At 33.1% G+C, this 25143-nt stretch overlaps 1 protein-coding gene across 1 annotated transcript in view; it reads left to right on the forward strand.

Moving 5' to 3' along the window:
- Positions 1–25143, forward strand: part of RTTN (rotatin) — an 81571-nt gene that overhangs the window by 11451 nt on the left and 44977 nt on the right. The window contains exons 10-27 of the mRNA XM_053993788.1: positions 2539–2654; positions 4331–4501; positions 5894–6106; positions 7352–7464; positions 8572–8698; positions 9697–9822; positions 11919–12035; positions 13855–13994; positions 14217–14388; positions 15319–15418; positions 16414–16502; positions 18576–18693; positions 18966–19062; positions 19831–19899; positions 20226–20414; positions 21139–21378; positions 23414–23558; positions 24335–24489. Coding sequence (XP_053849763.1) covers positions 2539–2654; positions 4331–4501; positions 5894–6106; positions 7352–7464; positions 8572–8698; positions 9697–9822; positions 11919–12035; positions 13855–13994; positions 14217–14388; positions 15319–15418; positions 16414–16502; positions 18576–18693; positions 18966–19062; positions 19831–19899; positions 20226–20414; positions 21139–21378; positions 23414–23558; positions 24335–24489 — 2497 coding nt within the window. The remainder of the gene's footprint in view (positions 1–2538; positions 2655–4330; positions 4502–5893; positions 6107–7351; positions 7465–8571; positions 8699–9696; positions 9823–11918; positions 12036–13854; positions 13995–14216; positions 14389–15318; positions 15419–16413; positions 16503–18575; positions 18694–18965; positions 19063–19830; positions 19900–20225; positions 20415–21138; positions 21379–23413; positions 23559–24334; positions 24490–25143) is intronic.

Genomic DNA, 25143 nt, shown 5'->3' on the forward strand with positions numbered 1-25143 from the left:
TTTTCCTCCTGTTCAAGAAATAATAAACAAAAATTCTGGTGAAAGGCTTGTTTTTATTCTTACAAATACAGTAAAAAATGATTTAAGAAACATAAGTAATGATACTCTAATTGCAAATTTTAATTTATAGAGGTTCTAAATTGCAAAGCCCTTTTGGAGGACAATATTTTTGCTCTGAGGTTGTCTTAAATGGTATTTAGCTGTAAAATGTAATTTAATTCAAAACAGGTATTGATAAATGTGGTCAGGGTTTCAAATATAGGAGCTGGAAATGTGTATCTATGACTAGGATACTAAAAGTTAGAGGCTTCAACTTATAAAAATTCTATGAAATGTGTATGAAAATGATGAAATTCTTTTTGTTTTGTTATAAACCAACTAAAATGAATTAAAGTTTTGTTTTTTCCTTTCTTAAGAGTGGTATTTAAATATTAATTAGTCACAAGCACATTCATGACTTTTAGCACCTTTTATTTATAATGTAAAACTGCAGAAAATGTGTTTTCTCTTTTCCATTTCTGGTGCCTGTCAATTCAAATCTGCAGAGTTAAAAGACAATTTTTCTATATTTCAAGGTTCTTTCTTTCAATCTTATCATAGAATTAAAATAGTGTTACTTTCTGGAAAGGTGGACCTGTCTTTGTTTATCATCCCCTTAGGTTTTTTGCGCTTGTTAAACTCTCCTTGGTGATATTTCTCCTTTCTTCCACTGTGCTGTAATGAGACACAGATTGTAAGGAAACTAATATTTTTATCCTGTTCCTGTTGATCTGCAAGCCTGTGATCTGAAGGCACACTGTGAGACTGTGATATTGTGAGACAGTAACACACAGTTTCTCATGTGGTTATATTTTGGGTTGTTATCTTAAGTAAAATTAACAGGCATTTTTATGAACATTATTAACAATTTATATGGTATAGTTTTAATTTATATGATTAAAATCTAGATGTTTAAATTATTGGGTAAAGGAAAAAAAAACAGTAAGCCTATTATAAAATTTGCTGCCTTTTATTTTGCAGTATGATGTGTATTTTAGTTAAGCTTAAATTCTCTTCCTTGCGGAAATGTTTATTGGAATTTTTCTTCCTTTGTGCTGACCTGCCTTGTGAGCAAAGTCATTGCAGAAATCAGTAGTGGTGTGGGCTTGTTTTGGTTTTGTGAGGATTGTTTTGTGGGTTTTTTGTGGTTTTTTTTTGTTAAAACTGAGAGATTTATTAAGTTAAATTGGCCTAAAATCAATGGAAAACAGAACTTCTGTGAGATAGGTAAAAACAAGCTTTCAAAAAACGCCTTGTGCCATTCTGTCATTTCTCACCCAAAGCAGATCACTGAATCTACAAATTGCAGAAGCTGTGGTCATTATAACTACATATCTAGTCACATATAGCGATATTTTTTTTTCCTCAAGTATCAATAAGGCTTCAGCAGTCTGTAAAATTTACAAGAGATAGAAAAATCCACAAGGAAATTAATGTTTAATTATAACAGACAAGTAGAGCTTTATCTTTTTTCAACGGATGTTGTTTTGAGGATTTTGATGGATGCAGAATTTTAACATTAGTTAAAATATACATTGAAAATTCAGTGGTGTTGGTGTGAAATCCATCTATGATTTTAAATAGAAACATACCATCAACAAATAACTAAGCCAACTGTTGCACTACATTGATTATTTAAGGGAAACTGTCACCGTATGGTTCCTTAAGATGTCAGACAGTTTTGGCATCTTCACTTATGTGAGGTTGAAAATATTTGGTCTGGCTCCAGATATTCTGCCTTGTTCTTTGTAAAACCTTCTAACTCTTCTGTTTTCTCGTTATCTGGGGAGGAGGAGGTTTATATTTGTAGTAAATGTAGGCTGTAGATTTCTAAGCTCAGGCCAATTTCTTTGTGGCCACATATTCAAGCTTAAAACTGTACATTGGATAAAGGTTACTAATGGACCAGATTAGCCTTGTTATTAAGAGACATTCAGAAGAAGAAATTAAAATTAATAAATACCAGCCTACAAGCAAAGGGGACACTGTTACAGAGAATTGTGAAAGTAGCTTAAGTGGGTATTCATCTCTTTGTCTTTTAAAAGATCTCAAACAAAATAGTCTGAAGAAAGACACTCCTATACAAAAAATGCAGATCAATGGGAGTAGGTAATATACACAGAAAATTTTTAACACTGCTGTCTGGATGGGGGAAATTAGTGACTTTATTATGAAATTTTAAAAAGTTCAGTAATCAGATTTACAGCTGTTGTAAAGTTCATGATTATTTTCTTAAATAATTTTGTGATAGGTTCTAAGGAAATTCAGATTTTTTCTAAGTATACAATTGCTTTAATCTGTTGTGACTTTGGCTGGTTGTCTTCTCTGATGCAGAGCTACTAGTGGTTGAGGACAGTTAGCATAAGTTTAGTAGAAGCATATAGGAAAATTTAAATACCAGAATTTCCTGTGAGGAATAATCTCTTGTTTACAGTGGTGTCTTCTGAATATGAAAATACAGTATTTTGTCTGTATTTGAATTTATCCTCTCATTTGTAGGCAGTAGGAGAGTGACAATGGAAGTTCTTGAATTGCTTGTTGAAGACATGTCCCTTATTGGTGATGCTATTTCTGAAAATGTTTGGGAAGATGACAGCCTTTTTGCATTGGAATTGGTAAGATTCTTCAGGTTTTGATCTGCCATATTTGTCTCCTTTGATAAGCTTCTGACATTTTCTGCAGCGATTTGTATATCTAAGCTTCTGCTGAGCTGTGCGTTTGAAAATTTTAAGTAGTTTATTACTAGTTCTATTGATGGCACTTTTTAAAATGTAAATTCTTTTACTAGACTTTACTTGGAGTTTTACCTCAAGAAAATAAGCAGCCACTAAAAGAAACATATGTAGGGAGGGAAAGCTGAGGGAAAAGCACTGATTACAAATGTTGGACACCAATTTGATGTACATAACAACTTTCCCTTTCTTTACTCCTTATAAACTATCTGTTTAAAATTAGGGGGATAACTGTTCAGATCCAGGACTGGAATTGTAAGATACATGCTATCCATTTCCTACACCGGAACTATAGATCCCTACACAAATTTCAGATATCCTAACAATGTTGCTTAGCTGGGAAAGAAAGGAGGGACCTTTTTGGCCCAGCAGAGATTCAAAGCATTAAGGGGCTGTTGACTAAATATTTTAAATTGCTGAGCACAGTTGAAAGTTGTATACATGAATGATGAAATTAGTGAAAAACAGATGAAATTATTATGACTTGCTCTTCTGAAGACAAGTGAAAACTGAAGCATAAGCTGGCATGGCTCAGACCTGTAACAAACATACCAGAGCTGCAGACTGAAACTTGTCTAAAGACTTGAATTAAATGTACTCTTAGATGCACTTGATTTGAGTTAGAATTTGTGAAAATACCACTGAATATGAAACAATAACACCTGCAATATTAATTATTGCTTTAGGCTTTCCTATTCTCTGTTTTATAAATGTTAAGATTTATATTTGTAGGACGTATTACTGAATGAGAATTTTTTCTTTGAATTTAATCTACCAATCTGTGAAAATCTATTATAATTGATCAACATCACATCAGTACTGAAAATTCCTTGCAGAGCACTTAATCTCAGAAGCTTAAAATCTCTTCATCTACTTGTTTTATGATCTGAGTCAGTATATTTAATTGTTTATAAATCTGTTAAACTACAGTAGAATAGATCACGTGTATACCATACTGATTATTATTAGTAGGATAATGTTTGTTTCCAGGCTACTAATAAACAAACCTCTGCAAATAAGGTGGGTAATGGTATGCAGTTACATTGATTTTTTTTTTTTTAAATAGGATAGAGAAAGAAAATAGTTTTGCTGTCTCCTTTGAGACTCAGTAGGGATAAAAAAGTCTTTGATGTTTTCAAAGTTACTGTGAATTGCTTTGGGAACTTTTTTAAGGTAAAGCTTTATTAGCAGGTTCAAATCAGGACTTAATATTTCCTTATTAACTTCAAAATAGGTAAAATTTCAGAATTTCAAAAGTGTAGTGAGCAGAAATTAAGATGGTGGTGGGAGAGAGAAAAGTGGGGGTGGAAAGGGGAAGGAGCAACCAGGAATGGGTAGTTATTGAGCAAAGTATTCAGAACTGATAGTGAAAGTAGACAGAGGTCTAGGACTAGTGCATAGGTAACAAGCACATTGATATGTATTTGGCAGCATTTATGCAATTTTAGCTTATGTGGCATAATTGTGCTAATGATCCTGCAGGTACTGTGTAAACACTGTAAATACATAGTGATGTTTCATTTTTTTTCTAATTATTGTATTTCTGATTTTGTTTTCAGAAAGACAAATTGCTTCTGGTCTTGGGTTTGCTTGGAGAAACAATATTATATCACAAAAGCAATATAAGTGCAGAACAGCCCAAGGTGATGCTGGTGCATCACAGAATGGCATTTATTAGCATTTCACTCTTCACTGTTAGATTGCTCCAAGTGCTTCTTCCTGTAGAAAAGGTATGTAATCACTAATTATGAGTGTTTGTCTCTTGGTTTTACATTTTAAGAGGGCAGTAAGAGATACCTTCTCAGGGGTGGATACTGAGAAAATAGCTCCTTGGACAGAGAAATTAATCTGACTTGCACTGGTGATGTATGATCACAGATGGCAACTTTGTCCATTTTTCAGTTACCAGTGTATTCTGCAGATAACAAATCTTAAAGAACAAAACTTCTTTAATACGGTTTTTAGATGAGTTTTTGAAATTCAGTATTCTTTTTCCTCCTGTAGTGTTTTTTTCTGATATGATGTATGGTTTGCAAGGCTCTGCTGCCCCCTGCTCGTTTCTAGTATGCATGCAAGTAGGAGTAGATTTACATAACATGTAAAATCATCACTCTTATTCTGATGGAATGTAATAATCAACTACATTTTGTAAATTGGAGTGATTTTAATTGTTCTTTGCTTCCAGTGCTCTTTTAAAATTCTGTTGTAGCTCTTGGGGATGGGTGTTTTGTTTTTTTTTTGGTTTTTTTTTGGTTTTTTTTGTTTTGTTTTTTTTTTGTTTGTTTGTTTTTTTGTGTGTTTTTTTTTTGTTTTGTTTTTTTTGATATTTTTTATTAGTTTTTTTGGGTGGAGGGTTTTGGTTTTTTTGTTTATTTCAGCTGGGAAGGTCTACTGAAGTTTTTGTGTGAGATGGAAAGTGTGAGATGTGTAAAGTGGAATGGGTTTTAAGTTTTTGGACCAGTTTTTAGTGGAAGGTAGATTTTCCTAGGCATTAATCAATTGGATTAGAAGATTGATTTTCAGTTACAGGCTTTTTGTCACAAATATTAAGTCTTGTACCTGAAAATAAGTGTAGGTGTACCAATCTAATGACTTTTCGTAATTTTTGTCTTTTATGCAAAGTTTCCATTGTGTGTATGACAGTTGGAACAAAGTTACTGTATTTGAGGTCAAAATTTAAGTTGAAATAATGTATACTTGAAATGAAAAATAAAAAAAAAAAAACCAACAAAACAACAAGAAAGATCTCAGTCCTTAGTTTGCAATATGACCATGTGGAATTGTAGACAGCTTTTTTAACTACAGAAATAAATGTGGTTTGTGTATTCTCTGCCATCTCCTGGTCAGACAATGAATTGACCACTCCGGCCAGCAGTATGCCATGCCTGGATCATACACAACTTTTGTGACTGGTTGCAGGTCTGATATTAGGAGTGACTCTAAACTGTCACTTTTAATGAAGAAAAAATAATTCTTCATATAAAACTCATTTAATGAAATGAGTTTCTCTAAATTTTAAGTAGCAGCAATAATGATTGTACTTGTTGAATGACTGCAAGTGCTACTGTTGGTTTTACTGTATTTTCAGGCTGTTATTCTGACAGTTGCTTTCTTTTTCAAAGGCGAGTAAAGTTACACAAAAGAGTTTGCTGAATGCTTTGTTCCTTCTCTCACTGGATATGTCATTCTCCTTGGAATACCCAAGCATACATGAATCCATTGCAGCCTATCTGGAGCAGATGAGTACTGAGAACTACAGTATTTATAAGCAAGTTTCAGAAGCTGCATATTCGATTGAATGCACTTGTAGCTTTATGGTTGAAGTTCATAAGGAGGTGTGAAACTTTATTATATAAAATATTTCCTGTAGGCAAATTTCTTTCCTCATTTTGTTTTCTCTCTGTTAAAAATTAAAGTCTAACATAGCGGAGGAAGATCCCCAAGTATGAGTATTCTGTATGATGCAAGTGTAGTTAATTTATATTTGTTTTCATTAATGCTAGTCATGATGTTGGTAAAAAATCTTATCTGAAGTAAAAACAAAGAAATAAACAATTGGAAATTGGAAGAAGGCATAGGGCCTCTTATGGGCAAAGAAAGAAGCAGCAAGTACTCTGCTTAGTTATACAAACATATACATGTATATCAATATATATCTGTGTATATAATACATATTTATATATGTACATAATAAACTATTTTATAGCTATTAAAATATATAGTGTGGGCGTATGTGTGTTGTTCAGGAGTTAAATACATATTTCAGAAAATTTTAAATCCCAAGTACTTTGGCAATTGCAGCTTATATAAACAACTACTAGACTGGCTGAGGTTTGTGTTTCATTTTGTTATGAAGACAGCTGCTTTATTAGTTAAGAGATTCTAGCACAGTACTGAAATACTCATCTCCATTATCCAAATGGATAAGCAATTTTTCACAATACTGGTTCCATTGATACTAATATAAATGTAAAACATACAGAATATATAGTGCTGTCTTAAATCAGAACTAATCTATCCTTTGTTTAGGCAGGTTCTGAAGTTAATAGAAGCAATACTTTGCTCATAAAATGCTCTTTATAATGAAATTAACTCCATCAAATTTAAATGGCTCATGTTTAATATATTTGGTAACCAAATATGATGAAGACATATGAACTTAAATTAAAAAAGAAATCTAACTCGTTTATTAATAGTGATATGTTAAAAGTTTTAATAGCTAAATCTTTTATTATACTCTTCTCACATAAAATGCATATTGATAAAAAAATAGTGATTTTGAATAGTGTTAAAGTGTTCATGCTGTGAAATATAAGACATACATTATTCCTACTGAGTTTAATAGAAGTTTATTTGGACTCAGCAGCTGAAGGGCTTTCAGCTCCCCAGAACAGGTTCTAAAATTTTTTTTGTTGAAATGTATTGGATTAGTTAATTATAAACTTCTCTGTGAAAGAGTGAACAAAAACCCACTTAATATCCAATTATGATAAATTTGGAAATATTATGCAGTAATTTTGGATAATTTAAATTTTACTAATTTTGTTCGTTTCATTCTTTCTCTTCATTTTACTTCACAGTGGGACAAGAATCTTTCTGAATTGCTAGAATTGGCAGATCAGGCCTTGAGCAGTCTGCCCTTCCACCTACACTTTCCCTTGCTTCAAGAATGCATTCACATATGCTCAAATATGTGAGTATATTACAATTTAAACCTCTGCTTCAGAAAATGTGATTTTTTTTTTTTTGTGGATAAGGTTTCTCAAATAGGAGCTCACTTCTTTATTCCCTGTAGAACAATTATTTTCTTTTAGCCATTGAACAGACTGATTTGTGCCATTCTGTGGTGGATTTCTTGCAAACTAAATTTCAGTTGCTAAAAAGTTAATTATATTCTATGTACAAGCTTTTATGATTTTGTGTGTAAAGTATGTGATTTATAAGGAAGCAATCTTAGACATTTTGACTTGTCTTTCAGATTTCTTGAAAATCCTTTGCCCTGAGTATATTTGTATCAATTACTTTTATTTTACTTTCAGAAATCCTAAAGGACTTCCTTTATTCTAGATGCTTTATATTACAACATGGCATCTCATTTATTAAAAAGCATATTTTTATTGCTTTTGTGATTTTTTCATGTCTCTAGTTAGAGAATAAGTTACCTTATGGTTCCTGGAAAAGTTCTTGAACAACAAAAATTTAATTATATACTGATTGAGAACTTGACTTTAGGGATTTTTTTTCAAAGGAGACTGCATTTAAGAGCTGTCCAGTAAGTGTTCTAAATTATGAAATGTAAAAATGTTTTTCAGTGTTCTAATGCTTTTAGAATTTATCATAGTTTGGTTGATGTTTTAGACAATAGGAAAATCAATTTTTTAACTAATATCAATTCCCTTCATGATAGTGAGATGGACTTCAGCCTCTATAATGAAAAAATTCTAAAAGCACAGGTGTTTTTTATAATCACATATATGATCAAAGATGACTACTGAAGCTCAAAAGAATTTTATTTTTTCAGATGAACATCAGTGTTAGGCTCTTAATTTTGATTAGAGAGTTTCGAAAAACTATGGTCTTTGATTATCTACATGTTTAAAAGAATAAAAATATACAAAGATTGATGCTATGATTTTGGCAAATATGTTGTCATCTCTGAAATTTTTACTGTTTTCCAGATTGTATACTATTGCAGGAAGTATTTTTCAGAGATTATCCTGAAATTTAACAAGAACATTTTTGTAGGCATCTTTAGGTACTGTAAAATAAATTGGTTTCATTAACTATTTTTTATTTTTAGTTGGAAGTCTGCCGAGGCCAATTCATTGCTTCAGGTGGAGGGTCAGAAGTTGCTTCTCCATCTATTGTCTCATCCTTTGTTGAATATAAAGGCTGAAGCCTATCACTGCTGTTTGGAAGTGGTTAAGGTTTGAATTAATGCTTACTTAACACTCTTGGTGTTGCACTCAGTAATGCACGTTGTATGGTTTTGTCATTAGAAACATTTTTAATACAAATTCTGTTTACTGTGTTATATGCTGAAGAATCAGCATAGGCCTAGGCTTGCAGTTTGCTGTTACATTCTTGGTATTAAATCTACTTGGTTAGGTTAGACTTCAGGTACTGCACTTAAAAGTGATACGTAAAGAACATGTAAATCCTTTTATATATTCCTAATGTTTGTTGTTTTGTTTTCCTTGGGTTTTTTTCCCTGTTCTGGAGCCATGTTGTATGTGTCTTTTTTTTTTTTTTTTACATGGGTATTTTGTCATGGCCTTAGTTTTTTGTAATGATAGCCCAAGGGATAAAGAGCATGGACTTCCTGAAAGTATAGCTGTACTCTATGCTGGGAATGGCAGAGTCACATTTATGGGGTCATTTTAGGTATTCAGTAATATTGACTCACAAAATAAAAATAATTTTTGTATTTTGATATAATACTTGATTGAAACTTATATTATCTATAACGGACATAATCTGCACCTAGTGTGCTTGTCACACAATCCACTAATGTTTAAATATGCTGGAGCTAGTCTCTGAAAAAAAACCCTTATCTCCACTGGATGACACCTATTTTTGCAAGATTTTTACCAGCCTATTTTAGTTTTTTTTTATTTTAATGTAATGCCAAACATTGTATTATTTAATGTAATATACAGGTTTTCAAATTTATTTTCATAATTATTCAAAATAAAACTAAAATTATTTTCTAATTCTTAGTCCTTAGTAGTAACAGGAGTTTTGAATCAGTGATTCAGACAGACTGTATTTCTTCCAGGGCTGTCATGTTTGGATTTCAAAACTAGTCTTCCAAAGTGCAAGGAAAAAGTCTTTTACTACATGACTTCAGTCTGTCTATAAAACAAGATGTGGTAGTGGAGACTGACTTGAATTTTTAAACTAACCAACTTTATTTTTACTGAAGGATTGTCTAGGTATTCATAATATTGTGAAGCCCGTGCCTTCAATCTCCCAGGGAGTACATTTTCTTCTCCATCCTAAAGTGTTGTATGAAATCTGTACATTTGGCCTTCAAGAAGATAAGAATGAGGTACTGTATTTACTAGCTGCATTTGTAAGTTGGTGTGCACACGGAGTAGGTGTTGATATTCTCTGTAGTGGTCTAATGCTTACCTGAAGTTTTGACCAAATATGGTTTCTTGCATACAGGAAAGCTGTGCAATAGTGAGGCTGTAGTAAGTGGAAGGATTTTTTTTTAATACAATGAATTCAGAGACAGGATAATATTATGTGCATAGGATGCTAGTAACTGCAATAAAGACCAATGAAAAAATGAAATGAGATATGTTTTTTTACTTTTTTCCTGTAATATTCAGCCCTAGTAAAATGTGCCTATGATGAAAAAGTATGTATGGAGCTTCACGTTTATGGGAAACATGAACTTTTAAGTCTCAAGTTTTGTAAAAGTGGGGTAACCTCTGAAATGGCCAAGAAACAAAAAGACACTTTAAATCTGCAAGTCTTTACTATAAAATTGTATTTCACCACCGTAAAGATCTGTGTTTAAGTATAGTTACTGGAGTATTATTGAAGTGTTCTATAATGTTATAGAACAGGACTAAATTTCCATTGGGTTCATTTATATGCATGACTGCTTAGCATATGTCCACTAGCTTATAGAGCTAAGTAGGGAGTTGTGAGAAGAGAATAAAGTTACTTATGTTCTTTATAACAACTCCTTTATAGCTGATGTATAACATCCCCACAGTCAGAAAGAACATTGACTAACAAATTATGTGGTGGTGCGTGGCAAAATTATTTACATATTTTTAGCTTCTCATCTGGAATGAGATTTTTTTTTAAAAATCCAGTACTATGCACAGTTCCATTTTAAAGTGACTTTTTTTAGATGTCAGCATTTTAAAGAGAGAAATAAAATGTCTTTGAGAATGTGCTATATGTTTATGCTTTGAATGTAATTTATCTTTTGCAAGGAAAGCATTTATTTTGGCTACTCCATTGGGTGCGTTATTAAAAAGACTGAGAGTTTTCTCTATTAGTGGTTGTTCAAGCCAAAGAAGTAGATTTCAATTGATGCTGAATTAAAAAAAATCAGAAATAGTGACTATTTACAAATTTGTCACATTTTGTGTTCTACCTTATAATGCATTTTTATTCTATTTATAACAAAATAGCTAATGAATTTTGTATCCAAGTATTTTTTAATTTATATGACTTCTTGCTGTATAACTGCTGCTTAAGTGTTCATAAAGCATCAGTTTAATCTTTTAGGCATGTGACATTGAGAAAAAAATGGACAAGAACCTTGTATTTCAAGGTTAGGCTTGATATTTGCCATATGATTCTGTAAAGCCAATCTTCCTTTAAAGATAGGCTAGAGTGATATTATTAAAGGCTGTCCTTGTTGCCTGGGGTGAGAGGATTTTTAGCTCTGGCATAAAATGCAGGGTTTTAGCTGCTGAAGGTAGGTGTTTTCACATTATATAAGGAAGACTTAATTCTGATAAGCTGGGCTTTTTTCCTATGTTCCCATTGCGTTAATAATTTTTGCTTGTAAATATTCTAATATTATATATTATGTAGATTATATACTGGATACATTAATGCAGTGTAAGTGCTGTATCATCTAGCTTTTTTGGTTTTGATAGAGAACTTCAGATGAATTATGATGCAGCTTGAAATATTCAGTAGCCTTCTTAGTTTGACTCTTTGCCTCAGGAAAGTGAAATGGCCACATAACAGGCTTTAAGTCTTTCTTGTCTTTCTGTATCTTCAGAAGCATATCATAGACTGGGAATAAAATGACCCTGAAAGGCAAGCTCAGGAAAGAAAAGAAACCAAATTTCTTTTACCTGCAGGATAGAGGGACCAATAGTTGCAGAAGTTTGAAGTAATGATTTATTCTATTTCAGAAAAGACAAACCAGAGTTCTAAGGAGAAAATGATTTTGTGCTGTTTAGGCAGAACTATTTGTGTGTTTTCTCTTGGAGGCTTTTATAATAACTTAATATGTAGTTGAACTGACAATTTAATTGTAGCATTCTGCAGTAACAATATTTTGTCTTTGAGATGTTTTTGTATAACATTTCCAATTACAGCATTGACAAGCTGACTTAGACACATTGGTGGCTGCATTAGTGGTTTGGTTTTTTTGTTATTGAGCAGGTGAACTCTACAGCCAAGGCCATTCTGATACATCTGTTGCAAGGACGGTTAATGATGGAAGTATTGACTTGGAACAAGTTTATTGAGGCCCTCTGTCCTGTTATTCCTGTTTTACAGGTACTTCTAAGTGCCTTAATCTGAATTTGATGTATGCAATCATGTATATCAGGTTAAATAACAGATACAAGTAGCAAATGGAAAATAGAGAAACGGTAGCATGCCTACAGATTTGTTCTATCAGGTGTCAAATGGAGAAATGTTTTATAAGCATCCTAATATCACTAAAGTTTGTTAGTACATTGAATTTGTAGACACATTTTAGCCTGGTATTACTTGTGCATGAAATTTGAAATGTTGTAACACAAATGAGTCAGTACTGACTGGGGCTTAAAAGGTTTGAAGAGATGAATGGATAATGCAATCACAGATTAAAGTATTCATGATTTTTAAAATATGTTAATAATTACTGGAATGTCCCCCATGTCTTAAATTTGAAAACTGTAGCTCCTCTGTAATAATAGTTTTCTGATCAAATACACACTCAAAAAATAGCAATCAGTCTAAGCTATATTTTTAGTATATTTAGATATTTGTTTTTCAGTGGTTTTTTTTCCAATATTATAGAAGTATCCCTTAAGCCTTAGTCTTCATGTTTCCAACAATGTAGAAATTTAATTTTTATTATTTTTACTCTCAGCTTGATCTAAATGGAACTTTTGCCTTCCGCAGTCGGATTTTCAGCCTAATAGCTCCATCTGGATTCGTTACTGTTCTTTTACTAGTACTTGAAATTTCCTCTTGTGGTCTGCCCATAGTCTTCCAGATTAGATATTTTGCTGCATTTGCCTGGTATCTGTTTTTTTGCCTTATATTAGCTAAGAGTAGCTAGTAAATTCAAGTATATGTTTTGTCTTCATTTTCTCCAAAAATATCACACTCAATAATTATACCAACTTACTTGTTTCCCTGCTGTGTGTTTATTAATTGCCTGCACCTCAGAATTGCCCTAAGTTGAAAAAGTAGCTTATATAACTTTACTCTATATGCAAGTTGCACAAAAATCAAGGCAAAACTAGGGAGAAATTGCAAATAAGATGGGGCATGAAATAGATGGCTCTGAAAGAAAAATATGTAGAGGAAATACACTAAGAAATTGAAAGAGATGGGAAAAGGGTTATTTCAGATCTTTCTCAAAAAGTCATTAGAGCTTTTTTATGTTACCTGCATATATATCTTGCATATGATTGACATTCAAGATTAAATAGTTGGGGATTTACTATAAGATGTAGGCTAAACATGTGAGAAATTTTTGTGAGTAGAATTTCCCTTTATTCTGTAGCCCATAGTGGCTTTGTGCAATAGGTACCAGAGTAGTAGGGTACACCAGAGGTCTGTGTTTACCAGATGCATATAAAATGCATTGTATTTTGCTCTACTTTTAAAATGTTTGCAATATCATTACTTGGCATAACTGATTCCCTTTTGTCTGTGTGTGAAAATTCTTTGATGAAGACCTGAAAATAGGTAGAGTTTAATGTTTTAAAATAATTTTCTTGTAGGAAATTAATAATACATTTTTCTATTTCAATAAATTTTGTTTCTTGAAATGGAAACTAGCCTTACAGAGTAGACTCACGTTAACAGACTGAAGGGTGAAGCTTTGGGTCAAAGCACCTCTGAACCACGTAAAGAAATCTTTATTTTAAGTTATATACAGGATCATTTATTAATTCTTTTTTCACAGAGGAATATTAATCTGCAGAATTGGAATGTTTTCTTAAAAGTAACTGCACAGTCTTTTGGTTTTTTTTATGTTGCTCCTTCTGCACCCTCTCTTAGCCCCTAAAATGGAATTAATTACCTTGTCTAAGTTGCTAAGTCAATAAGTGGATTTCTGTAATTCTGGAAATTTTTGTTTGTTGTTTGTTTCACTTAGGGTTATGCTGACACAAAAGATACATTAGGTAAATGCATCCTCTCTTTGAGTGAAACAACCTCTGACAAAGGAGAAGGCATTCTCCCGGGTACTCCCAGGCTACAGGCTGCTCTGCGCCTTCTCTTCTCAAAAAAGCAGCTGTAAGTAATGTTCTGTAGTGTTTCAGCACTTCTTCTCATCTTGATGACAACAATGTCTTCTCCTACATGTTATGCTGTGTCTTAATTTGAAAGGTTGATTAATCAATTCTGAATTTGGCACTTTCCACCCCATGATTAAAAACTAATTAATTTCTAACTATACAGCTCAAATTTTCCAGTGTGAGAGCTTTTTATATTTATTTTAAGTATTTGTTCATTTAGGGTTCGTTCTGTAGCAGCTAAACATTTAGCATTCCATGTTCTCAATGAAGATGGGGCAAACCTGAAACGCCCATGCCTGGATAGTAATGTCCTTTCCAGCATTTCAAACTTATTTATTATAGAGGGAGCTATGGAGCTAAAATTGGATGATAAAATGAACTCAATAATTAAGGTTAGTAAACTCTGTCTAAATTTTGCTCTTCTACCTGTCTAGTCTCTGAGTTTCCACTTTCAGAAAGTTGCAATATTTCGTACAAATTGCCTTGCTTCATAAAAAGAAATCTGTTGATGTATTCTTTCTGTGTGCACTGGAACAGTAGTTCTTATGCTACCATTTGCAACACTAAGAAAAAAAATAATTCACTTTTTTCTTCTGTGCAGAAAAGATTTGATTGCAGAGAACACAGGCCTGGTACAACAGTCTGTTCATAACAATTTCATTCTGTGTGGAGAGAGTCTGATTATTTTCTAGAATTTTTTTCTGTATTTTTCCCCACAAAAACAATTTTTACTAAAGCAGGCACAAATAATTTTTAATATGAAATATTTTAAGATGGATTGCAAACTTATGTCTGTGTTTACTTAATATTGGTGCTGTTGCAAAGTGTAAAGCAAATCATGAGTGTATGAGTCAAGGGAATACGTCTCTTTTTCTTTCTGTTTTCTCATTTCCCTTCTATTCTCCTTTCTTCCTTCCCTTCAATACTTTCAGATTAACAATATGATAAGCAAATGGTTAGATGCTTGACTCTATTGCCTTTAAAATATCAGTCCCCTTTAGACTTCAAAACATGTTCTCGAATTTCTGCATGGTGTTAAGATTTCTGAACTCCTACGTAGATTAACCATTATTTGTTAGAAGCCTGCAGCTATGATGTACTAGAAACTGTTTGGTTTTCATATTTCCCGGATGTTATTAGAAATTTGTTGCAAAAAGATTGTAACCTAATCCATTCCTCTTACATGTATGTGGGATCTAACAAATACATTCTAATAAAGAATGTAGATATTTTCCTTTTGTACTTCCTGTTAGGAAATTTGGCTGGTTAACTTGTTTCATGGTAGCATACTGGATGCAAATCTAATACTGTTCTAATTTTAGGCAGAAACTGTTGAAAAGCTGTATGATATTTTGACTTCTGATGCCGTTGACCTAGTTTTACGGAAGTCTGCAGCTGAGCAGCTGGTTGTCATTTTAGAAGGTAAAATTCTTCAGAAAATTTGTATTCATGTGCTGGTCATTTGTGAGCTTGAAGTTTTGCTAGGTTGTCTGTATGCTTGTGCTAAAGGTACTCTTTGTAATTTTTATTTTATGAATTTTGGTAAAAAGAAGTGATTGAATTACAATGCAAATAAGCAGTCTTGGAGCATTATTTCACTTGGTCCATAACTGTAGAAGTTTCAAACCTTGATGGTTTTACTCTTATACTCAAACTCTAGTTAAATAATGTTTTCTTCAAGGAATTTGGATTCTAATGAGAGAACATAAATTCTTTGCCATGGGAAGGTGAAATTTTAGGTGATGTTAGAAATACTGTCAGAAAAATTACCACAAAAATGAGGAAGTGTATCTCCTTTGTCTCATAAAATACATGTAGTTATGACTGCAAAAATTTTCATATGTTTCAAAATTGAAACAAAGCGTAGGATGAAATCCTGAAGGAAAAATTGCAGTTTTATCAGGACAAATTTCATATGAAGGATCACTTTTTAGTTATTAAAAAACAAACCAACCCAACTAATTGAAATTACATACCTTTTTGTTGTTTATTTTTGTTGAATATTCTTAAACCAACTACTCTAAAGGGTGATATCAGTGGAAAATACTCCCATGATGATTAAGTAAATACCATTTTCAATTCCATATTAAACTGTTAAAGTCTTTTAAAATATTTGAAGTGACATCCTTGTTTGACTAAAATTGAGTTGCACTGGGATTACTGTAATTCTTCTACCTAAAATTCTCATGGGAATTTATGTATTTAAGAATCTAGTGTTCAAGAGGCTACTGTACTCATATAAAAATACTTTGAGAAGGCTTGCCTTGCTAGAGATATGTATTACTGTTGATTGATTGGCAATAGTTTTTGTTTCATAATAGCAAGAGTTTCATAATCTTAGTAAACAATGTTAATATTAAGTATTTTAATATTTGTGCATAACCAGTCATTCTTGCTATCTTTTGCTTTTCCTACAGATACCAAAATGCATGACATTGTGAAAAAGTTAGGTGTGATAGAAAAGATATTGGCCTACCTTAATGAGTGTGTACAAGTGGATGGCAAGGTAAAAGTATTGTTAGAGGTTCTTCTGCAAGCATTGTACAGCATGAGAGTAGCAGAGTCTGCCTTTTTCTGCACTTGCAACACAGATCTTTATACATTCATGCTGCAATGAATACAAGTGTTTACCGACAATTATAGCTGCAATATGTATTTTGTTCTAGTTTTGATAATGCTAAGATTCTTTTAATGAGAGAAGATTGGTTTCCCTACCTATGACAAGAGATATCCAGAGAATTGTGTATGGTGAGGTTCTGGAATATACCAAAACTTCCCTGAAAGATTTTTCACTAGAGTACAAAAAAATTTTAATGACCATTAAAAAAGCAAAAAATGTTATGTATAATAGTCTCTAAACTTCTAAATTATAATTAAAATGAGATATAATTGTATGATGTGCTATTGTAAGCGTGTCAGATTGAATTTCAGGTATAAATAATTTTCTGACCAATAGATCACTTCACCAGGGAGGGTCTCTTGGTGTAAATGACAGAGCTTTCTGTTTTTGTAATATATGGGTAATCTGATGCTTGATTTTTTTCTTGAATTCATTCTTTGAAAGAATTTCATGCAAGCACATTTAAGCTAGAAGGTGCTCAACGTAACTTCAGTGGATAAAGTTTATTGGTTTTCTTGCATAGTATTGTTACTGCATTCCAGCAGTCCAAACCTTGAGTTTTTTAAGAAAACACGAGAATTTTTATGTAGTATTGACTTTTTTTTTTCCAAAAATGATCTAGAGAAAAGATCTGCTTGGTACTTAGTGGAATTCTGTCTTTTGCCAAACAAACGAAAATTACATTCTTCTTCAGAAATAGCAGTTTTTTCCCCCAGATTATCAGTATCTAAGATTATATAATCTCTATAGCATTAAAGAATGTCTTGTCCAATTTATGATCTCTTGTATATAAGTACTTCAGTAAACTGTTCTAATACAGTTGAAGAAATTGAAATATTGGGTTCCTCAAGCTTCTGAATGTTGGGTTGTTTTTTTTTTTATATCAGTTTTGTAGTATCTTCTATAGAGTTGTTTTGGTTTGGGCAGTGAGTAGATATTGCTCAATAATAAAGAAGGACAAGCACAGGAAATATATTGCCCTGAGCAGTTTCTTCATAATCAAGTAAGGGTCAAGGATGAACTTTATAAAGGGCTAAAAATATTATTTTAAAGTTTAGTTTAATCCAGGAAGGGCTCAGGCAACAACTCCTTGGAGCTTGTGACATTAGGACACTATCCTGAGGGAATCTAGTCTAGATCCTTGGTTCTCCTCTTGAATGATTTTTAAAAATTTCATCGTAAAGTCAATATCAAAGGAAAATCAACCAAAAATCTTGCATGTTCTTGGAAAAGTGGTCACTGAGAAAAGTAAATAAAAGAAGTAGTAGAAATAAAAATCAGCATCTAAATGAGGCTTTATATAAACTAAGCAAAAGATTTTTTCCATACTAAATAAGTAGGAGCTTTCATTCATGTGGAATGAAAATAAAAGGTATTTGTTGATGCTGTTTACAAAACAAATTTTAAAGTTGGAAATTCATAGGCAAAGTAATGATACTGTGAAAGAAATACTCTCTTCTCATTCTTAGGAGCTGTGACTTTGGTTATATTTTTGGCCATTCATTGATACTTTTAACTTTTAGCAAACTGCTTTCCATTCTTGTGATCTGACAAGCTGGGACCCAGAAAATTAGTGTGATATAATAAACTATTTATATATTTTTTTAAATGAATAAATTTAGATGGTTGTAAATACTTGGTGCTTTTTAAAATCTTCCAACTTATATATATCCTTCTTAAAATTCTGTAATTTGAAAGCAAATGTTATAATTCTATTATGAAGCCAGAGACAAATAAAATTACCATCAATTAATAATAAAATTAATCAACAAGTAAATAATTTTTTTAAGAATATGCTGTTGTCATCTAGCTGAAATGTGCTTGTCTAAGGAAGTTCTAGACTTCTCTTTTACAAGTGATGGAATATATTACTTAATAGTGGGACAATCTGTGTTAAGTGCATCATAATAAATTATACTGATAGTTGTATTTATTTCATTTTTTTCTCTGTTCCCTTAGCTTATGGAATCCATAGTGGTACCGTGTCTGACACTCCTACGCAAAATTGTGTATGCTGACCCAGTAGTTCGCCTGTCCCTGGCACAGCAACCTTCTCTACTGCTTTTGCTATTCAGAGGTGAGAATTGTATTTCCACTGTAATACCCCTGTCAAAAGATGGTTAGGTGTTTAACCAAATACCTTCTTAAGAACTTTGGATCACTTAATGATAGCAGGTTCTGATATTTAAAAGATAAATCACTGTGTGCTAGTTTTCCCATGTCATGGCTTGTGTTGAAGATGTTGTCAAGAAACTGTGGGAAGCAATTGCTTTTAACTAGTGTGCTTCTATGTATTATTAGGCATCAGTTTTTTCCTAACATATTTTTAAATATCTTTCTTTTATTCAGTTTCCCTGATACTCCAAAATGATCGTGCTGTTTTAACTGAAACTACAGTATTGCTTTGTCTTTTGTTGTTTGATGAAGTAGCAAGAACAGAAACATGGTATGAAAATCTACTTATTTAATAGCATATTGTCTAGATAAATTTTAAGTTTTTAATAGAAATAAATTTTTATATATCTCCAAACAAGTTATGCCCCAAACTTTTATAGATCCAAAATTGCATATTTGTAGTCCAGATTGTTTCGATAATTGGGTTACATGCTCTGGAGGCCTACATGGCACATTTTTGCACTATGAATACCTTAATGTTAATTTTAAGTTTATTTTTCAAAAATCCTTGATTGGTCTGTAATCCATCTTTTCCATTAATGGAAACTACACAAGTCAAATAGCTAGCTGTAGACATGGTTTTTTAACTTAATTAGAATTCTTCTATTTACTTACCTCGTAAGTGTAGCAGTTGTCTTTAAAGCAACAGACCTCAGCTTACAGTATTTTATCATTTAAAAGCTGCATGTGCGTGCAAAAATATCCTTTTAGAGTTGACACATGTGAAATATACTGAAAATACTTATAATGTGTGGTTTTTCGCTAACAGAAAAAAGGAAACAAATATGTGGAGTTTTTAATGTACAGTATATCTGCAATAGGTATTCCATATGTGTGTGACTTAAGAAATATCTTAATATTGGATAATTATGAAGAAATGTTGTTTATTAATAAAAATTATTCACCAATGGGTTACTAAAGATTTAGCTAAAGGGAGAAATGCATCTATAGCCAAATAATAAGGAAATAATGTGTGTAGCATTAGGAGAAAATCAAATCTAAAAATAGAGTGTAATAAGTATGACTTAATCTCTTGCAGGGCTGATGGTATAGCCAGTAATAATACTGAGGTACCTGCCTTCAGTTTACCTGTTGCTGTTGTTAGAAGGTACGTGTGGGTGTTGGTTGGTTGGTTGGTTGATTGGTTTTGATTGTTTTACAGTTAACTGCTGATTTCCATTTGCTGTCCTTCCTGAAGTATGGAAGTGGCAGAATGAAGGGAAACCTTAATCGAAGCATTTTTATGATGATGAAATTAGCATTTTTAAATAGGGAATTTTTTGCTCCTTATCTTTGTTCTCTGTAAAAGAACTTCAAAAACTTTGTTTGCAAACTTACAAGCTAGTTGTACTAGAGCATTTAATTTAAAAATGAGCAAACAAAAAAACTCTCACCAACCACGTTCAAAGAGAATTGTTATTTCTGTCTTTTTAGGTATCATCTCCCAGTCAGGATCACTGCTCATCATGTAGTTAGCCCTAATACTGTTGTGGTGCCACTGTCTTCTGAGTGCTTGGCTATGAAACCTGTGGCAGATATGCTTAAGACGGCTTGGAATCTCTCATGGTACCACGGGATTGAAAACCTACTACAGCTGATAAATTATGAGAAGGAAACAGAAACGTGAGCCATTTTATCTTTCATTTTAATATATCTCAATTAAATTAGTGTTTCATGAAGTTTAAATAGATTTTCAACTTCAAACAGCAGTTCAAGCAGTTACTTGTTTGAGAATGCTGTCATTTAAACTTAAAGGTTCACATCCCAAGAGGATGAAGGTATGTTGTCACAGCTAATGTTTTACGTAAATTGCATTTTTTGCATGAAGTCTAGAGCTTGATCTAACTTTTATTGATGGTCAGGCTAATTCCAAACAATTTTAAATGGACTCTATGGCTGTTTTTCTTTATAGTCATTGGAGTGTCTTAGAGAATTGACTCTTTTTTCCTCCTGTGTAGACCCCCAGCTATAAAGTTGCATGACTTTCTCTTGATTTTCTTGAAGGTTTAAATTTCAAATAAACATTAAAGGTTTTCAAATAAACATTAAAGGTTTAAATTTCAAGTAAACATTCCTAATACTAAGAATTAGTATTTAGATATCATTTTTCCAAAGAACTCAGAACATCTCATGATTTACATGTGATGGCGTTGGTTTTGGTTTAGTTTTTTGTTTGGTTTGGTTTTTTTGAAGGTTTAGTGAAAAAAGAATTAGCTTACAAAAATAATGTTTTAAGCCAATTTCTCTTTTATCTTCTCAATTAAACAGGAAGGGGAAGAAGTCAACACTCTCTGAAACAGTTTGTAAAAATACTGACTGTTAATAATTTTTCTCCATGCCTTTTCAGATTTTTAGACTCTCTAAAACTTTCCTCAGAAGACATTCTTATATTGAAAATAACTCACACAAACTGTGGACTGCAGGATTGTCTTAGTTTGATCATTCAGGCAGCATCCCACAGGGATGTTAGAACTGCTCTCACTAGGCTTAGCTTCTATGTCCTGAATGACAGACTTGCATTAAAATGGAGTTCTGGGCCTTGTGGAACCACTTTGAAAAGCGTTGTTTGGCAGAAAGCAATGAACAGGTAAGCTATTGAGTACAAGAATCGGTTAAAGATTGTTGTACTAAAATGGTAACATTTCTACTTTTCGTATTTTAACTTTAGGGAATTGATTGTCAATGCATCTCTGGTTCTGATATATATATATATACATATCTATCTATCTATCTGTCTATCTATCTATTTGTCATATATGGGTTTTTGCCCCTCTCGTTGGGTCTCCAGGGGCATCCCTGATGGGGGAAAGCCTCCTTTAACAGTTCTGTGCCAGGGTTGAGAGACACACAGGACTCTTTTCAGTCTTCAGGTCGCTGTTTATTGTTATCTTATCAGAAACTTGGCACGCTTACTGCACCAGACTTAACACACAAGAAAACACAGCAAAAATGTCCCCAAGATGTACAGTTTCAAGGTCTTTTAAAGCTGTTTCATCCAATTAACTCTTAAAATGTACTTTATTTCTACCTTTCTACCAATAACTCATCCCTTGTCTGTCCACGTAACCTCTGCACTGTGGCTTCCCGTGGCCAGTCACCCTGTGCCACCAACACTGCAGAAAATGGAGTAGATGAGGAAGAAGAAGCAGCTCGAGACAACGTCCATCCATCTTGCCTCCTATCTACCCCTATACTAAAATCCCAAAACTCTAAATTTCTCACCCTGTGACTAACTACAGTATTCTCTATTATCTATTTCACATTCTTGTGGACTCTAGTCTATCCCAAAGTCTTGGAAGCCTTCTCCATGGGCGAAAGTCAAAGTCAGTGCTTCTCTGGGGATCAGGACCCGTCAGAGCAGACAGAGAAATATTCCCTGTGCCCTGGATTCCAACAATCATATGTCTCTATATTTATATATTATATATCTATATCTGGGCTGACGGGAGCCTTAGGCAGTTTAACAAGGGGAAGTGCAGAGTCCTGCACCTAGGGAGGAGCAAGCCCATGCCTCTGGGGTGAACCAAGCTGGAAAGCCACTTTGCAGAAAAGGACCTGGGGGTCCTGGTGGGGCACCAAGGTGAAAATGAACCAACAGTTTGTCCTTGCAGTAAAAAGGCAAATGTTATACTGGGCTGCTTTAGGAGGAGTGTTAGCAGCAAATCGAGGCAGGTGATCCTTCTGTTCTATTCAGCACTGGTCTGGAGCTCTGGGTCCAGTTTTGGACCTGCCAGCATAAAAGGGAATCATATGGAGCACACTTACTGGACAGAATCCAATTAAGCACCACAAAGACAATGAAAGACTGGAATATCTTTCCTTTGAGTGAAGGATGAGAGAGCTGGGACTGATAAATGTGGAGGAAAGAATACTCAGCATGAGGATCTTATCAGTATGTGCAAGTACCAGAAGAGAAGGTGGGGCCAGGTTCTTTCCAGTGGTGTCCAGTGAGAGAAGCAATGGCCACAAACTGAAACACAAGAGGATCCCTATGAATGTCAGGAAACACTTTTTTACTGTGAAGGTGACCAAACACAGACACAGGTTGCGCAGAGAGATTGTAGCATCTCTATCCTTGGAGTTACTCAAAAGCTTTCTGGTCACAGTCCTGAGCAACCAGCTACATGTGTCCCTTCATAAGCAGGTGACCCCTGCAAGTCCCTTCCAATCTCAAAGATTGTGATCTTGCAATTTACATACACAAAACCATGAAATATTTAAAATTCTATATTTAAATTAAGGGCTATTTGAAATGCATAGGTAAGCTTTGATATTATTATCAAATGCTAGTATTTAACAGATAATTAACTTTTTATTTCCTCTATGTGACCCTGCTCAGATTTCTCTACAGTTTACTAAACAGAATCCCATTATTACCACATGCAAATAGATTTTTAAATATGCATAGCTATTTTGCATAATAATAACGATAACAATATTAACAGTATATTATATATATTTATGTATCATAGGTTAATACAATGCCACATTTGCTATATGTGTAATATACATATTTACTCTGTATAATTAAACTTTTGCAGGTGACTCCAGTCCTATTAGCCTGAGATTTTAAATGCTCTTTTAAAAACGTACAAGTATGAAAACTTTTATTTGTGTTGTAGGTTTCTACAAGTGCTTCCAGCTTCTGTGGAGGATGAAAAGCTTTTGGTAGATGTCCTAAGATTTTTAAACAAATTGCTTAGAGAGCAGAAATCAAATCTGGAGTCAGACCATCTAAAGTGGATCTTGAAATCATTGCTTAAAAATGTAAGAATGGGGTTGTTGTATATACTTACATGATTTGATTGACCATATAACTACTTGCACACGTGTGTGTGCCTGCAGAACTGCATGAGGGTGTGCTTAGCTACATAGCTACAAATGTATTACCAGCGTAACATGGAAGAGCATCCATTGTCTTACAAAGGGTGTCCTATGTTACCTACAGTCTGCATGAACTTGCATTTTCCCATTTACAAATACAATCTAAGCATTTGTGGAAAAATCCTCATAGACTTAATTTCAATTACTTATAGAGTACTATAGGCACTTCAATTTATATCACTACCTGGGAAGCCTATACATTTTAAAATATGACTCATTCAATACATGAATATAAAACCTTAAAGCCATTTGATATGAAGACTTTCAAGGAGCTGAGCCTGAACTAATTTTGTTACTATGTGTTTTCTGTTTTTTTTTGTGATCTATTTTTTTATTGCTGGTTATTGCTGTATTACTTTGAGTTTTCTTTCATCCTCCATAATACACTGTCTTCTTAATGCCAGGATATTTGAAAGCCTTAAGTAGATTTTTTTTATGGCATTCAGTAGATTCAAGATTCAAGTTAGTGGTAGGATTATAGCAATTATAGGAATTTTTCACTAAACTTTTTGCAGTTACTTCTTAGTTAAGTAATCATGGAATTTCTGATTTATAATGTGTGTGATTTGCAAGTTTTCAATGGAAAAAATGGCTTTAAGGAAGGCATTAAAAGAGGATTTAAACAATGCATGATGTGACTGTATTTTTTATTTTTTTAGCAGCCAAAATCCCTTACGGGCCTTCTGGTGCGACGAGAATCCCAAGTGCAGGATGAAATGGATGAAACCCAGGCTGCTGTCAGGCAACAACTGGATAAAGAACTCATTCGTCTTTTTAACCTGTTGTTAGTTTGTTCCATGTCAGTGACTGACAGGTACAGTGCAAATGGACCTGCCTCTGTCATTCTGACTGGGCATCATAACGCCCATTACTGCTGAATTTTGGTCACAATTTGATTGTCATTACATCATGGCTCAGTTGCTCTGAACCGTGAATATACGCTCTTGAAATGAAAATCAACGGTAGATATTCCTATTGACAGTAAAATAAGGAAATTAACCAGGAAATTTGAAAGAGAATGTGCTAGTGGTCACTTAGCAATTGGATAATTAAATTGATTGCATGGAGAAGATGGACTATGTCTTTTTTGCTGCTGCAAATTTGCATGAACAAATGATAACTTCATTGATTTTTGTAGCATGTATTTATAGCAAAGTAAAACACTGGAATATTGGAAATAGCAATAAATGTTTATTTTCATTGAACTCCTTTTTGACCTATTTGCATCAGCTGCTTTTAGCATGAAGTTCCAACCTTTTTCTGTCAATTGAGCAAACACAGAAATTAATTTACATTATTTTTTCTTAAAATTTCTCATAAAACCTTTCCCACACTAAATCTCTCCGTCCAAATATATCCTAAGAGCTAATAAAATCTCAAATTAAGATAATATTTGATTATTTAGTGTCACAGTATACCTTTGTGAAAATATTTTCAAAATGATATCTTTTTCCTTATTTCCACTTAG

This window comes from Vidua macroura, chromosome 1 (genome assembly GCF_024509145.1).
Source record: "Vidua macroura isolate BioBank_ID:100142 chromosome 1, ASM2450914v1, whole genome shotgun sequence".
Taxonomy (NCBI): domain Eukaryota; kingdom Metazoa; phylum Chordata; class Aves; order Passeriformes; family Viduidae; genus Vidua; species Vidua macroura.